We start from the raw sequence: 15,772 nt of genomic DNA, 5'->3' as shown, positions 1-15,772 counted from the left end.
GCTTAGCATTATACTCTCTAGCTCCATGCACGTCGTTGCAAACAGCAAGATTTCATTCCTTTTTATGGCTGAATAATATTCCATTGTATTTATATACCACATCTTCTTTATCCATTCATCAATCGGGCTACTTCCATATCTTGGCTATTATAAATAATGCTGCAATAAGGGGGCATGTATGCCTCTGAATTAGTGTTTTTCTATTCTTTGGGTAAATACCCCATAGTGTGATAGCTGGATCATAGGGTAGTGTCATTTTTAACCTTTTGAGGAACCTCCATCCTGTTGTCCACAGTGGCTGCACCAGTTTGCACTCAAAGTGGCCTATGCTGGGGCCCCTGGGTGGCTCAGTCGTTAAGCGTCTGCCTTCGGCTCAGGTCATGATCCGAGGGTCCTGGGATCGAGTCCCACATCGGGCTCCCTGCTCCGCGGGAAGCCTGCTTCTCCCTCTCCCACTCCCCCTGCTCGTGTTCCCTCTCTCTCTGTGTCTCTCTGTCAAATAAATAAAATCTTAAAAAAAAAAAAAAGTGGCCTATGCTCTTACACAAGGCATGCCAATCAACACTATCGACTACTACAGACAAATGAGATTTTACCTGCATAGAAGTCTAATGAGGTATTTTTCAACTGCAGGTCACAACCCAGTACTGGGTCATGAAATCAATTTAATAGGTGGCAACCAGCATTTTGGGGGGAAAGTAAACAATTAAAATAGAATATAACATATGCAAACAGATTTACAAGTAGATTTTTCTAAAAGGCAGAAGCAAGCAGTTTTCAGAAAAAAAAAGTACAAGTGATTTTTAAACCTATGAAAAGATGCGTAACTTAGTCATTAAGAAAAATGTAAATTAATTCTATACTGAGATTCCATTTTTCACTTCAGATAGGCAAAAATCAAAATGTTTGATGACACACTGAAACACAAAACTGTAGAGAAACAAGAATTCTCATACCTTGCTGATCAGTGTGTATGTATACTGATAAATTTCCATGGAGGCCAATCAAAACTGATACATTTCCACTGCCCTAATAATACAAACCAATTTGCAGGAATCTATGTTACAGCTGTCTTGGAGTATGCGGGAAATTACAAATGTGTAAGGAGATTCACTGTGGCATTTTTGCAATAGTAAGACTTAATTTAGACAACTGAAATATCCTTTAATAGAAAACTGAATAAGTAAATTATGGTCATTCTGTTAGCTCGGATGCAAAGGGAAGTTACTCAAATCTAAGAGGGCTGAAAACTATCAAACAGAAGGGAGAGGGAGAAGGGATAAGAGTAGGGAAGGAATGTGTTTTGTTTTGCAGAATCAACAGTTCCAGCCAAGGAGACACTACTTAGGTGTTCTACCTGATAGCCCCTTTCTGTGTCTCACCTGATAGCCCCTTACACATGAGCCAGTTTGAGATAGACTGGAGTTGAGAACCCATGCAGGGGCTCCTGGGAGCTGACCTAAAGTTACCTTTAGCTCATTAGGAATACTAAGATCTCCTCCTATGGGCAGAGTTTTCCACCAGTTTTTGAACATACGATGTATATAGTAGCATACTGACATGCTAGGCACGTGCAATTGAACCACAAATTGTCTGTAAACTCCCTGCTCCGCCCCCTAATACACTGAATAAAAGCTTCCTGTACTAATCCCACAGGGAGGCAGTGTTTTTAGAGCTATGTCCCTGTCTCCTCACTTATAACAAGTAATAAAAAGTTCTTTGCAGTCCACATTTACCTTGGGTTGTGTTCAACACATGTTCTCCAGCAGCTAAGTATATTTACAAGTAGATTTGTCTACTAAATATCCCAGACAGAATGGTATTTACTCACAAGTTTAAAAGTTGTTTCTTAAATCCTGCATGGGCTTTGAGGAAACAGATCTTATTCTGTTAAAAATAGTTCCGAAATTAAATTTCTAGGCAGAACAAAAAGCTATATTCTTTTTAATCCCACTCTCCTTCCTGTTCCTATCCTATCCTCACTGACTTACAAAGAAGGGCTAAAAGAAAGGGAAAAAGGCAATACATTTTTTTTAAGGCAATACATTTTTCTAATTGCAGAGTCTTGCTCCCAAATTAGAAAGGAACAAATCAGGCAAGGAAAGGCGATAAACATGGCTCCCAGAAATGCTGTTAACCACTTTTTTTTTTTTTTTAATTCTACTTTCAGTTAAAGGAGTTCATCTGCGCTTACACATTCTGGAAATCCCCTCTGCTTTACAACCAATCAGGAAACAACTCTAAAGCACCAATACTGTGCGAAACTTCCCTCCTTCCCTGGAAGCAAATACACAGAAAATTTAAGTCCTTACACTAGATGATCTCAAAACAAAACAAAATAAAAATATGCAGAGCTGAAACTCAGTGGAAAAACTTCCCCCCAAAAAACAGAAAGTAAACACTTTTCAAATAAGAGAGAGAAAAGTCTTGAAGAAAAATTTAGCACGATATAGAACTTGAAGTCCTCAAAAAGAGTTCCCAGAGAAAAGTAATTATAGAGGATTGCCCAAGGCTCCTTTTAAGAATCTTCATAGATTTTTCATTGTCTACCCTAAAAAAATGATCAAACTCAAAATGTTTCCTTTAACAGTAACTCTGAATACTATATTATTATTATCCTTCTCAGGTACAAGCACAAGCCCTCAGAGGAGCTGTGAAGGTACTAAAGGAGCATGGACTAGCTCTAAGTCTCTGGATTTGCATCTTCTCTACAGGCCATCCATTACCTTATAAGACTTTGGTCAAGTCAGTTCACTTTTTTGAGCCTCAAGGTTCCTCCGGTATAAAGTGGGCCCACCTACTTACTTCAAAGGGCTATCGTAAGGACTCCATAAAATTAAATGATTTGACTATAAAAAGTCAATACTACAAAAGCATCTAACATGTGCATTAGATAAGGAGCAATAATAGTACCAGTTTTATCAATAGTTTGTCACTATAAAAAAAAGGGAGGGATACCAGAAAAATAACCTTCTTCACTCCTGTCTTCACATGGTGGTAGGGTAGATGGATCCCTGTAAGTACCAATAACCTGCCTCCATATGTGTAAGAAAAGCATGTCTACACTTCATTTTTTCCCAGGTGTTCTGGTTCAGGGGCCAAACAAACCATTCAGCTCATCCCCTTCAGAAGGGCTCTGGACTGAGACTAGATCCATTACCCTTGCAGGATACATGTACAGATGATTCATAAATCAAGTGTTCTCCACTAGGACCGCCTGTCGTGCATCCCTGAAAACTACTTTATGCTTTACAATGTGCATATGTCTTCTGATTCTGCCCTCCAAACAACACTGTGAGAAAACGGAGATACACAGGGAAACCAAGTTAACCAATTACATAAAAAACACAGAACCTCTATTTCTGGCTCCTACTTACTTCACTACTTTACTGAGCTGACTAAGCTATTTCTTTTGTATATAAAGCAGAAACAACATTGTTTCGGCAAAAGCCATCAAAGTTTAAGATTTTCGCACTAGCATTGAGGCAGAATTTGCTATCACCTATACTCATTTTTATTGCTAACTACAAAAGAAAATTGTTTGGGTTGTCTTTTTGTCCTCTTCTAATGAAAAAAAAAATCAAGAATAGAAAGGGGAGAATAGAGAAGGGAAAATTTTCAATTCCTGCAACTTCTAGTGTCTGAGTAAACAATATTAATCTGACTACAGTAAAATAAGCATACAGTAAAGCCTTGTGCATCACAGTAATAAAAAGTAGCCTCCTGAAGCTGCCTACATGGAAGGCAGAAAGGAACTGGGAAGCGGCTTCATTCTGAAAGAAATCCAAAAGGTGAAAGAGTCAAAAGTAAATTGGAGAGGCAAGAATACACAGGCAGACATCTTGGGGATATCCCGGGAACACTCATAAGCTCAAATGACGTGTTTCATATATCTCATCAGCGGTTTTCCCTCCCATGTCCAACTTATACAAATACTGAATAACTTAAAACAACGTACAACTAGAAGATGAGTCACTCCACCAGTAAGCAACGAGATTAAGGGGAAATCCTATTTTCCCGTGAACTCTGACCAAGTTTGCTTGGCACAGTTTGCATGTTTGCATTATCCCTGTTAGCAATGACTGCTAATCCATGTTTGCACACTTTTTCGGCTACCATGAATTAAGCAAGTAATAGCAAGGGAGGTGTTAAGCACTCTCCCGGCCTCAAAAAAACATACATCAAACTAATAAGCAGAATTACTAGTAAGTGTAAATGGCATGTGTAATCGAATCCAAAGATCTGAGTGTGAATCCTGACTTCAAAAGTGTGGCTGTGGCAAGTTACTGAACTTCTCTGAGCCTGTTTCCTCATCTGTAGAGTATATAAAATACTCCTTCCTTCAAAATTATTGTAAAGATTAAGCAATATAATTAAGTACATGGTAGCTCTTGCTAAGAAATACAAGCATTGAAAAAAAGAAATATAAACACTGGATGATAATGTATAAATAACAATATTTACTGCATGCCTCCTGGACGCCAAGCATTGTGGAGAATACAAAGAAGGGTACCCTGTCCTTCAAAGAGCTTATAATGTGGTTGAAGAGACAGATAACCACTGTGAAAACCTAAGCACTAAACGAGAACAGACAGTATAGGGTTAATAGCCAAGTGTGTGCCAGGGTTCTGAAATGCTACAAGTTCCAAAGAAGAAAAGATAAATGCAGACTAGAGAGGCCTTCATGACAGAAAAGGGACTTGAGACAAGCCTTGAAGAAAAAAAAAGATTTGGGGACACGGGTACATTTTAGAGGAGGAGAAAAAGCAGAGGAAGGAAAGGGCAAAGCAGGCCAGAGCCAGTGAGCAGTCAGCTCTGGCTGCAGCAGGTGCTCGTAGAGGAGAATGATAAGAGAGATGAGGTTTGAAAAGTGGGTTGTGGCCAAAGAAGGAGTTACTTTTAGGACAGGAATGGGAAACGGCACAAGGTTTTTGGGCAAGGGAATAATGTAATCAAATCAATGTTCTGAGAAAAAACTGATCTGGCAATAGTGTAAAAGAACAATGGAAGGAGAGTGTCGACACAAGAAAACCAGTTAGGAGGTTAACATGGAAGCTGAGGTTGAGGAAGGATCTGGTGGAGGATTGGAAGCAGTGGGAATGGAACAGCAGAGGCAGATACGAGAAATCCTGCCCAAGAGGATCCGTGACTGATTAGACACAAAGGTTAAGGATCAGAGAGGAGTCAAAAGCAGTTTTATTCTCTTCAGTCTGGGTGGCAAAGAGTAATGTCACAAAAAGAAACTCAATGGTATGTGATCAGAAGCTAGAAGGGAAGGAGCGTTTGTGAAGAATCTGATTTGTGACAGGGAATTTGAGTTCATAATGGCATAATCACATATAAATGTCACACAGGTGATTACACTGATCTAGCATTCGCAAGAACAGTCAGGATTAAAGAAGACAATTTGGGAATCACTGGGACAAAAGAGTACTAAAGCCGAGGGGGTAAAAAAAAAAATCCCATCCAGGACTCCATAAAGGCTTTGGGTCTTTTTCCAGGAGAAAAATGTATTCCACTGCAGGGAAATGGGTTTTCTCCTCCGGTGAGGAGAGGACATGGAGTCCAGGAGAGCCCAATATTCATAAAAGTCCTCTTAAAGAAGGCATCCAGATTGTGGTGTAAGTCTTTGTAAACAGCAGTGTCAGCCTACGAATAAAAGATCTGTGACGCAATGTGAATTAAGATAATGGCCATTGTCACTGGCTGCTCAACCCCATTAGGGACTCCAGTGACCTAGGCAAAGTCTGTTGAAATACACTGCACCTGTTTCTTCTGTATTTGGCCATTTTCAGATAAATGTTGGTGTCCTGAGCTATAGGAAATTTAATCTAAGTTAACCTAATTTTACCCTGGATATATGTGTGGTGTCTACCTACAAGTCCAAAACCCACCTGAAACACTGCACACATATCTACACAAAATTTTACTGAAGTTTCTGGGGGCTCAGAAACCCATGGAACAGAACCCCAAAACCACCAGAGGTAATTACAAAACAAGGAGAGGAAGAGTTACGATCCCTTCTTCTCCCCCCCAAAATTTACCATCATTCCTTTACTTTATAAGGGTATTCTACTTTAAAAGTTTTATTCTAATACAATAATGCTAAATTAAAAGTAAACACTTTTGGATTTCAATACTAGTTTAGCTTCACTGATAACATAGCTGACAGTCAGGAACAATGAATGCTGTGCTTTGGATTTGATCATTCAGCCCTGCTAGTTCTGGAAGTGATCTGTCAGGTTATTTTGGTACTTTATATAACAATCATTTCCTTACATATATCACAACACTACGTTATACCCCTTAAAATGATACAATGTTATATGTCACAGATCTCAATAAAGTTGGAAAATAAAATAAGCATTTTAAAGTAATAATCAGTTCTTATTTTCTAATAATCATCTGGTGTTTCTCTGATTGCACAGAAGCCTGATACTATAGTATCAGTGAGCAACTTGGGAAGCGGTCACTTTAAAAATTTCTCCATCCAAAGGTCTGGCCCGGCCCCCAAATATATTTTGAAAAAAATGAATCACAGTTATTAGGTCATGGGATATTGCCTGCAGAAAAGGTATTAATTTATGATAATGTCTTTCACCTTTCACCTAATGTTTAATAGCTCCTGAGCATTCACTCTACTAATAAGTTCTTTTCACTTCTCAGGGACATTGCACCCAGGCACAGTACCTGATATGGCCTTACCCTATTTTCCTGAAAAATACCCCCTCTCACTTTTCTCATTTTGGGGAATTTGTAGGTTAAATAATCAGTTCAACCCCAAAGACAAGCATTTATACTGTATTAATCTGCAAAGGAGATAGAGTATTTTTATTAACATGGCAGAATGCAATTTTGCCATTTATGGTCTTTCAGTTAGTTTGCAAAGAAGCATACTGTTAATTAAAGCAGTGGTCCATCAAGATGAATGCCCGCCTCTGAGACTACAGAGTCATCTGCTATTTCAAATCATCTGAGCAAATCTACCACTGGCACAAATGCAGTGAATTTATAAACAAAACAAAACAAGTGTTCACATCAGTTGTGTAGGTAGCTCAATCCATAAATATTCCACTCTTTCCATTATAAATCTCCAAAAGTAAAGCCAGCATTCTTAAGTGCAGGAAATCACATTTTACTACCCTGCAGCTGCTCATAGCTCAGGAAAACGCAAAAACAAAGAGGAAATACGCCTGGAGATCTTATTAAGAGTGGAAATCCCCTTACTCCACATCTTCCAATTAGCACTGCTGAGAACATAAGCTCTCAGGTTCAAATTTCCCTTCGTGGAAGGCCTAACCACACCGGAATTAATCTGCAGTTGCCACCTGCACTAAAGACAGGGATACATGCCCTCTGGAGCATTCCAGATTGCCACTTTAGCTATAGTTTTCACTACAGAATGGATTAACATGTAACGGATTTTTTTTTTTAAACTCCAGAACAGACATTAATCTTTCTGCAAAGCGAAAGCAGCGTGGTTCAACAGAAATCTCTCTCCTGCTCTTGATCTAAATTTCATCTTTCATGCGTTTCCTAATGGCAAAAAAGAACATTTATCATGTGCAAAAGACATGACAATTTTCAGTATTTTTAAATATTTGATTAAAGAAGGGTGTTTCACTTTCTATAGTGACATTTCTAAACTATTTTCACATTTTACAATGAATATTTGGGGAAAAGTATAGAAAGATGTTGTCTCTGCATGTAATTCACTAATGATACATTGTTTTATTAATCTCCCTCTTCATAATTTCTATCCTGAAAGCATCCATGTATTTGTTTATGGCAACTTTTTAAAAAAAATGATTTTTACAATGAAAATGTCAAACATATACAAAGTAGAATAACATAATAAATTCCAATGAACCCATACACTAACTTTATCAACTCAGGGCCAATCTTGTTTCATATGTAACCCTACCCGCTCCATCCTCCATTTCCCAGTTATTTATTTTTTTAAGATTTTATTTATTTGAGAGAGAGAGACAGAGATAGCAAGAGAAAGCACAAGCTGGGAGGAAAGGGGGAAGCAGGCTCCCGCTGAACAGGGAGCCCCACTCGGGACTCGATCCCAGGACCCTAAGATCATGACCTGAACCAAAGCAGACGCTTAACCGACTGAGTCACACAGGCACCCCTCCCAGTTATTTTTGAAGCATATCTCAGACATCACATCATTTCATCCTTGAAATTCAGTGCATAGCTCTAAAATATTAAGTTTTAAAACATAACTCACTGGCATTATTACACCTAAAAAATAATAAACAATAATTTCCTAATATTTCCAACAACTGGTGTTCAGATTTCTCTGATTGTTCACATCAGGAATTAAAAGCCAACACAGTCCATACCCTGCAAATGATTGACACAATACAAATTGCTTTTGATTTACAGGTCTCTTTCTGTCTCCTTGCAATTGATTTACTGGAAGATACTGGGTTGTCTCACAGAGTTTCCTATGGACTGGATTTGGTATTGTAGTCTTCAGGTATAACATATCCCCTATATTTCCTATAAATTAGTAGTTGGCTCTAGATGCTTGATCAGATTCAAGTTTGATACTTTCACATACCACATTGTTAACTCTTTTATCTCTTATTTCTTGAAACCTACCGGGAGAAGAACCACTGGCTAAATTTCCACCCAATGTTAAAAAGTAGTACTGAATAATAAGGAGTGTCATGTGCTCTGCTCAAGACTTAACTTTGAATTTCTACCTTTGAAAGGCAGAGAGGTAAAGAGCTTCACCCCACTGAAACCTCAACAATGATTTGATGCTCCCTTTCTTCCTTCCCAGACTGACACTGCTAGATACAGATTCTGCATTTTTATTTATCTAAATCACAACTTCCTCTTCTACTCTGTACTGTTTTCAGGGCTCCACTCTCAGCTCTGCTCCCACTAGGAAAGGAAACGGAGAACAAGAATACAGTAGTCCCCCTTATCTGTGGAGGATTTATTCCAAGACCCCCAGTGAATGCTTGAGACCATGAATAGCACCGAACCCAAATACATTATGTTTTTTCTATACATACATACCTATGATAAAATTTAATGTGCAAATTAGGCATAGTAAGAGATTTATGACAATAACTAATAACAAAATAGGACAATTAGAACAACATACTATATAAAAGTTATCTGAATGTGGTCTCTCTCAAAATATCTTTCTTGGACTGTACTCACCCTTCTTGTGATGATGAGAGGTGATAAGACGCCGATGTGATGAGATGAAGTGAGGTAAATGGCACGCATTGTGACACAATGGTAGGCTACTACTGACCTTCTGACAATACATCAGAAGGAGGATCATCTGCTTCCGAACCATGGCTGACTACGGGTAACTGAAACCGTGGAAAGTGAAACTGAGGATAAATAGACCCTACTGCAATGAAGTAACTTTCCAATGGTCACTATAAAGATGATGTTAGGGGCGCCTGGGTGGTGCAGTTGGTTAAGCAGCTGACTCTTGGATTTAGGCTCAAGACATGACCTCTTGAGATCAAGCCCTGAATCAGGCTCTGTGCTCAGCCTGGAGTCTGCTTGGGATTCTCTCCCTTTCCTTCTGCCCCTCCCGCTGGTGCTCTCTCTCTCTCTCTCTAAAATAAATAATTCTTAAAAAAAAAAAAAAAGATGATGGTGGCTCAGTTGGTTAAGCAGCTGCCTTCAGCTCAGGTCATGATCCCAGGGTCCTGCTCAGCAGGGAGCCTCTTCTCCCTCTGCCTGCCACTCCCACTGCTTGTGCTCTCCCTCCCTCTCTCTCTCTCTCTCTGTCAAATAAATAAATAAAATCTTTAAAAAAAAAATGAGGTTAAATGAGTTAAGTTATAAAGTACACACAATAGTGACTAACATATAATAAGCCTTATATAAATGTATGCTTTATTTTTAAAAAAGCATAGTTAAAACTAATAAGCAGACTATTTTTTTTTCAAAGATTTTATTTACTTATTTGACAGAGAGCGAGAGCAGGAACACAAGCAGGGGGAGTGGGAGAGGGAGAAGCAGGCTTCCCGCCGAGCAGGGAACCCGATGTGGGGCTCGATCCCAGGACCCTGGGATCATGACGTGCGCTGAAGGCAGACGCTTAACGACTGAGCCACCCAGGTACCCGATAAGCAGACTATCTTAAAAGATCTCTTGAATTTCTTCAAGAATACAAATACTCCCTTCTACCTTGCATTTTAAAGGAATAATGTATTCCACATATAGGTAAATGTTCCAGATAACTGAGGCATGCTCCTTTAAATGCCCAACTTTATTCCATTTTAATCTTTTAAAGTCAAGATAACCCTGGACAGAAATTGTTAGAAATATGTTACATACTTTCCTTTGTCAAATGAAGAATACCAAACAATCTTATTAAATTTCTTAGTGACCTGGTATTTCATTATGAACATAGGTAAGTTTAATGAATAGAACTCAGGGGGTGACTCAGTTGGCTGGGCGGCTGGCTTCAGCTCAGGTCTTGATCCTACTGGAGTCCCAGTATTGAGTTGAGCATCCGGCTCCCTGCTCAGCAGAGAGTCTGCTTCTCTCTCTGACCTTCTCCCCTCTCGTGTGCTCTCTCTCTCTCTCTCAAAAAGATAAATCTTAAAGAAAAAAAAATGAATATGACTCCTGGGTGGCTCAGTTGGTTAAGCAACTGCCTTCGGCTCACGTCATGATCTCAAGGTCCTGGGATCGAGCCCCACATCGGGCTCCCTGCTCAGCGGGAAGCCTGCTTCTCCCTCTCCCTCTGCTGCTCCCCATGCTTGTGCTCTGTCTCTCTGTCAAATAAGTCAGTAAAATATTAAAAAAAAAAAGAGACTGAGTTTCAGCCAGAGTGACATGAAAAGCTCTTGGAGAGTTTTAAGAAGAGAAGTGACATGCTCTGACAGGGATTTAAAAGGATCACTGGCGGAAGACAAACTTGGGCATTGGGAAACAGGGAAACCAGTTAGGAGGCTACTGCAGTTGCTAGGTCTAGAGATAATGGTGCCTTGGATCAAAATCTTGGTAGTAGTGAAGGTGACGAGAAATGGCCAGGAAATGGACAGGATTTTCTGGTAGACTGGAGGTAGGGTATGAAGGAAAGAAAGCGGGGAGTCAATAATGAGTGACATTACTGGTATCTGAATAACTAGAAGGAGAAAGTTCTATTTACCAAGAGAAGAAAGGTGGTAAGAGGGGCATCTTTAAGATCAGGAGTTTAGAGCTATGGAAAATGAAGGAGACCTTTGCCCTTACTCTCAACATTTCTGCTGCTGCCATTTCACATTGATAGTTTTCTCTTCCCTCAGAAGTAAACAGTCTTCAGTACCAGTGTGTTATTGTTTCTAATCTATCTTAGTCCCCATTCTATTCTCTAGGGAGTCATAAATGAGAAGGCAATAAAAACTGATACATTTATTCAACAGTGAAAGAAAAACTGAATCAGAAATCTGAGGCAGCATTTTCTAAGGAAAAGAAAACTAAAAGTGGGGTCACTCTGGGTAGTGCATCACTTCCAACACATTATTTCTAAAAATTCATTTAAAATGGTTATTTAGAACTCACAATATTTTTCCTGTAAGTACAAATTTATTACAAATGACTTGGTTTCCATGCCAACTACATAACGGGGCTACATTATAACAATAGCAGTACCAGCCTGAATTCAAGGGAGAAAACATCACAGGGTGTAAGAGAGACCAGACTTTCTTGCCCTTGGCCTAAGAAAAAAAAAGTTTCTCCTTTGCACACTCCCACCTTGTTCAAATCTCCCACACTAAAGATGCCTTTATCCTCTGCCTCTAGCGCTGGGATCATGACCTGAGCCAAAGGCAGATGCCCAACCAACTGAGCCACCCAGATGCCTCATCCATCTGTCACTTTCCAAAATGGAAGTGTTTTTGTTCTAATCACAAAAATGATATTTATTAATTATAAAAAATTTCAGTGAAATTCTTCCTCCCATTCTACCATCCTCTTCAAGTCTATCAGGAAAAATGTTCTCCATGTCTAAAAATTGGCCACCCAACTCTAAAACAGCGGCAACCAAACACCGACCACCACACACAATTCTCATTCCCTTGTAAAACAAAACTCAGCAAGGCATCAGAAGGAAATGCACTGCTTAAAATATTCTAATAATTCTAATTCTTTTTTTTTTTTTTATAAAGATTTTATTTATTTATTTGACAGAGAGAGACACAGCGAGAGAGGGAACACGAGCAGGGGGAGTGGGAGAGGGAGAAGCAGGCTTCCTGCGGAGCAGGGAGCCCGATGCGGGGCTCGATCCCAGGACCCTGGGATCATGACCTGAGCCGAAGGCAGACGCTTAACCGGCTGAGCCACCCAGGCGCCCCAATAATTCTAATTCTAATAAAAATAACATGATCCCAGTTGGAAGAACTTCAGCAAGTACTATATAAGAGAAAATGAAAAAGAATACAGAAATAATGGAAATATTTGCTATTGAGAAGGCCACTGCAAAGAATCCGCCTGCTTCTCTTTGTATGTTTTCACCCCTCCAGTACTTCTAAACTCATTGATTTTTCTGTAAGTTTCACCATAATTCTTGCACCAACACCCTGGATGATCTAGAGATTACACGCTTATTTTCCAGTTTTCAATTGTGGAGCTGAAGAAGAGGGAATAGGGAATAACATTAATGATTAATTAAGTATGCATTAGGTAAAATGTTCCTAAGTTAAGGACTATATTCATTAATGGAGTTTTATAAAGACTTCAAAATATATGAACTTAAAACTATACTTAGCATATAATTACATTCCTTTCTCAGGCTTTTTCTTAAACTACCAAACCCCTCAAGTTTGCCATTTGCCACTCAACACTTTTTTTAAATCTTGGCGGAGGAGGGGGGACACCTCATAGTTCATCTCAGAGATAACTAGAGCTTCAAACCCAGAAAAGATGAGCATGCAGAGTTCTGAAGACTTTAACAAAGGGCTCAGGCAGCTCCCATCTTTCACATTTGCAGCTGCCCTTCAAACCAAAATCAATACCACCACCACCACCAACAGACACCTATGTTAGATCAGTTCTTATACTGACATTCATTTGGGTCACATGTGCTGTCTTAAGTCTGTAATGAGAGAAACACCAGAAGGTCTCCCTTCTGCCAATTAACTCAAGAGATATCATCAAGCAGAACAAATGGTCTGATTTAAACTTAACCCTAAAAACTCAATTAAGTGTACCACAAGCGATTTGCCTTCCTCCAATTTCTTTTTCAGAAAACAGAATCCCAAGTCATTAAAGTTTTATTTAAGAAATTCTAAATCACAGGATTATGGGGGACGGCTATTGGGATTAAAGTTTCATTAAGAGTTAAAAAAAGAGTTTCATTAGAAGTTCAAAATGAGAGGACCATGGTAGGCTATTATTTCCCTCTTTAGAACTATCTATTTTGACTGAAATTTTTTATAATTAATAAATATCATTTTTGTGATTAGAACAAAAACACTTCCATTTTGGAAAGTGACAGATGGATGAGGCATCTGGGTGGCTCAGTTGGTTGGGCATCTGCCTTTGGCTCAGGTCATGATCCCAGGGTCCTGGGATCGAGCCCTGCATTGGCTCCTTGCTCAGTGGGGAGCCTGCTTCTCCCTCTCCCTCTGCTTGCCACTCTTCCTGCTTGTGCGCTCCTTCACTCTCTCTGTCAAATAGATAAATAAAATCTTTAAAAAAAAAAAAAAGGAGAGTGGCAGGTGGGGATGAAATAAGTCTCAATAAGAACTAAAAGAGGGGTGGCTGGGTGGTGCAGTTGGTCAGGCATCCGACTCTTGATTTCGGCTCAGGTCATGATCTCAGAGTCATGGGATGGAGGCCCGTGTGAGGCTCTGCACTGAGCGGGGCGAGTCTGCCTAAGACCCTCTCCTCCTCTCCCTCTGCCCATCCCACTTGTGCTCTCTTTCTCCAAAATAAATTAATTAATTAAAAAAAAGAACTAAAACAGAAGACACTAAATAGAAAATACGCCAGAAACAAAAAGCTGAGTAGTAAGACTGTTCTTTGTTTTAACTTGTTTTGCTAATGTTTGTATAATAAAATTGAGGGAAATAAGTTTTACTTAAACTTTTCAAAGAGAGAGAAAAAGGAAACTACATCTATAGCATAGTATTTCTAAAGCAGTGGTTCTCACGCTGTGGTTCAGGAAATCTGTAAGGTTACAACCTATTTTTATAATAATATTAACATGTGGCGCCTGGGTGGCTCAGTTGGTTAAGCGACTGCCTTCGGCTCAGGCCATGATCCTGGAGTCCCGGGATCGAGTCCCGCATCAGGCTCCCTGCTCGGCGGGGAGTCTGCTTCTCCCTCTGACCCTCCCCCCTCTCATGTGCTCTCTCTTTCAAATAAATAAATAAAATCTTTAAAAAATAATAATAATAATAATATTAACATGTTATCTGCCTTTCTCACTCTCATTTGCTCACAAGTGTGCAGTGGAGTTTTGATATAATATCATAGAATAACCACAATTATCTGAAAATGTGAATAAAATAATCTCACCTTTTCTGTTTACCTCTTTGAGCTTCCATTTTTTCATATGCTTCAGCCAAAATCACATACAACAGATTGAGTACAGAAAGAGATATAAAAATTCAGTTGTCTTCTATTAAGCCATGTAATTAAAGACATTTACAAACATATAACAATGCCTCTCTTTTCACAGATTGTTTTTGTTTTGGACAACAGTTATTACTGAGGAAATGTTATTTATATTAACATGTAATAGTTTTTATATTGTTATTTCAAAGAAATTAATACATATTTTTTTAAAGATTTTATTTATTTATTTGAGAGAGAGAATGAGATAGAGAGCATGAGAGGGGGGAGGGTCAGAGAGAGAAGCAGACTCCCTGCTGAGCAGGGAGCCCGACGTGGGACTCGATCCCGGGACTCCAGGATCATGACCTAAGCCAAAGGCAGTCGCTTAACCAACTGAGCCACCCAGGTGCCCAGAAATTAATACATATTTTTAAAGGTTCTCGGTTTTAATTTCTAATCCAGTAATTAATTATCAATAGATAAAATCCCACATAAACAAAAGCTCTCAGGACTCCTTAATATTTAAGAATGTAAAGGGGTCTTGGGGTGCCTGGGTGGCTCAGTTGGTTAAGCGTCTGACTTCAGCTCAGGTCATGATCCCAGAATGCTGGGATCGAACCCTGCATTGGGCTCCCTGCTCAGTGGGGAGTCTGCTTCTCCCTCTCCCTCTCCCTCTCTGTCTCTCTCTCTGTCAAATAAATAAATAAAATCTTAAAAAAAAAAAAAAAAAGAATGTAAAAGGGTCTTGGGGCACCTGGCTGGCTCAGTCAGCGGACTGTGTGACTCTTCGTCTCGGGGTTGTAAGTTCAAGACCCACACTGGGTGTAGAGATTTTTGCTATTCTCAAGTATTTGTTAGGCTTTAAGAAAAATCACTCTACAAAGGAGTATTTTTTAAGGTACGAGAAACAAGTGAAGTGAATTTATAATTTACAGGACAAATGATTAAGATCAGATTTGCTTCACAATCATCTGAGGGGCAAGGGAAGAACAGGTGGAGGTATAAGTGAAGTAAGAATGGCCATGAGTTAATAATCATTGAGCTGGGAGTTTGTTATACTAGTCTCTCTCCTTTTACATATGTTTGAAATTTTCCCTAATAAAAAGATTAGAGAAAAATTGAACTCATACCTTAACAGTTGAATTAAAAAAAAAAACTAACTATAATGTAATTTATTGCTAAGAATGAAGTAAAATAAGGGGGAAAGATCTTACTAATATTAAACTAACAGTAT

The 15,772-nt window shown here is 39.2% G+C and overlaps 1 protein-coding gene across 4 annotated transcripts in view; it reads right to left on the bottom strand.

Annotated features, from left to right (window-relative positions):
* PRORP (protein only RNase P catalytic subunit) overlaps window positions 1-15,772 on the bottom strand; it is a 128,446-nt gene that overhangs the window by 96,750 nt on the left and 15,924 nt on the right. The window contains exon 1 of one of the 4 annotated variants that reach the window (XM_064570944.1): window positions 9,190-9,341. The exons of the other annotated variants lie outside the window; for them this stretch is intronic. Within the exon in view, the coding sequence (XP_064427014.1) occupies window positions 9,190-9,258 (69 nt within the window). The 5' untranslated portion in view covers window positions 9,259-9,341. Of the gene's footprint in view, window positions 1-9,189; window positions 9,342-15,772 lie in introns of those variants that run through there. 4 annotated transcript variants of the gene reach the window in all.

The sequence above is a fragment of the Mirounga angustirostris genome, unplaced genomic scaffold (assembly GCF_029215605.1).
Source record: "Mirounga angustirostris isolate CCGP_5_RB_7025 unplaced genomic scaffold, mMirAng1.0.hap1 SCAF_9, whole genome shotgun sequence".
Lineage (NCBI taxonomy): Eukaryota > Metazoa > Chordata > Mammalia > Carnivora > Phocidae > Mirounga > Mirounga angustirostris.
The sequence above is the reverse complement of the archived record's forward strand: the minus strand, read 5'-3'. Positions and strand labels throughout refer to the sequence as shown.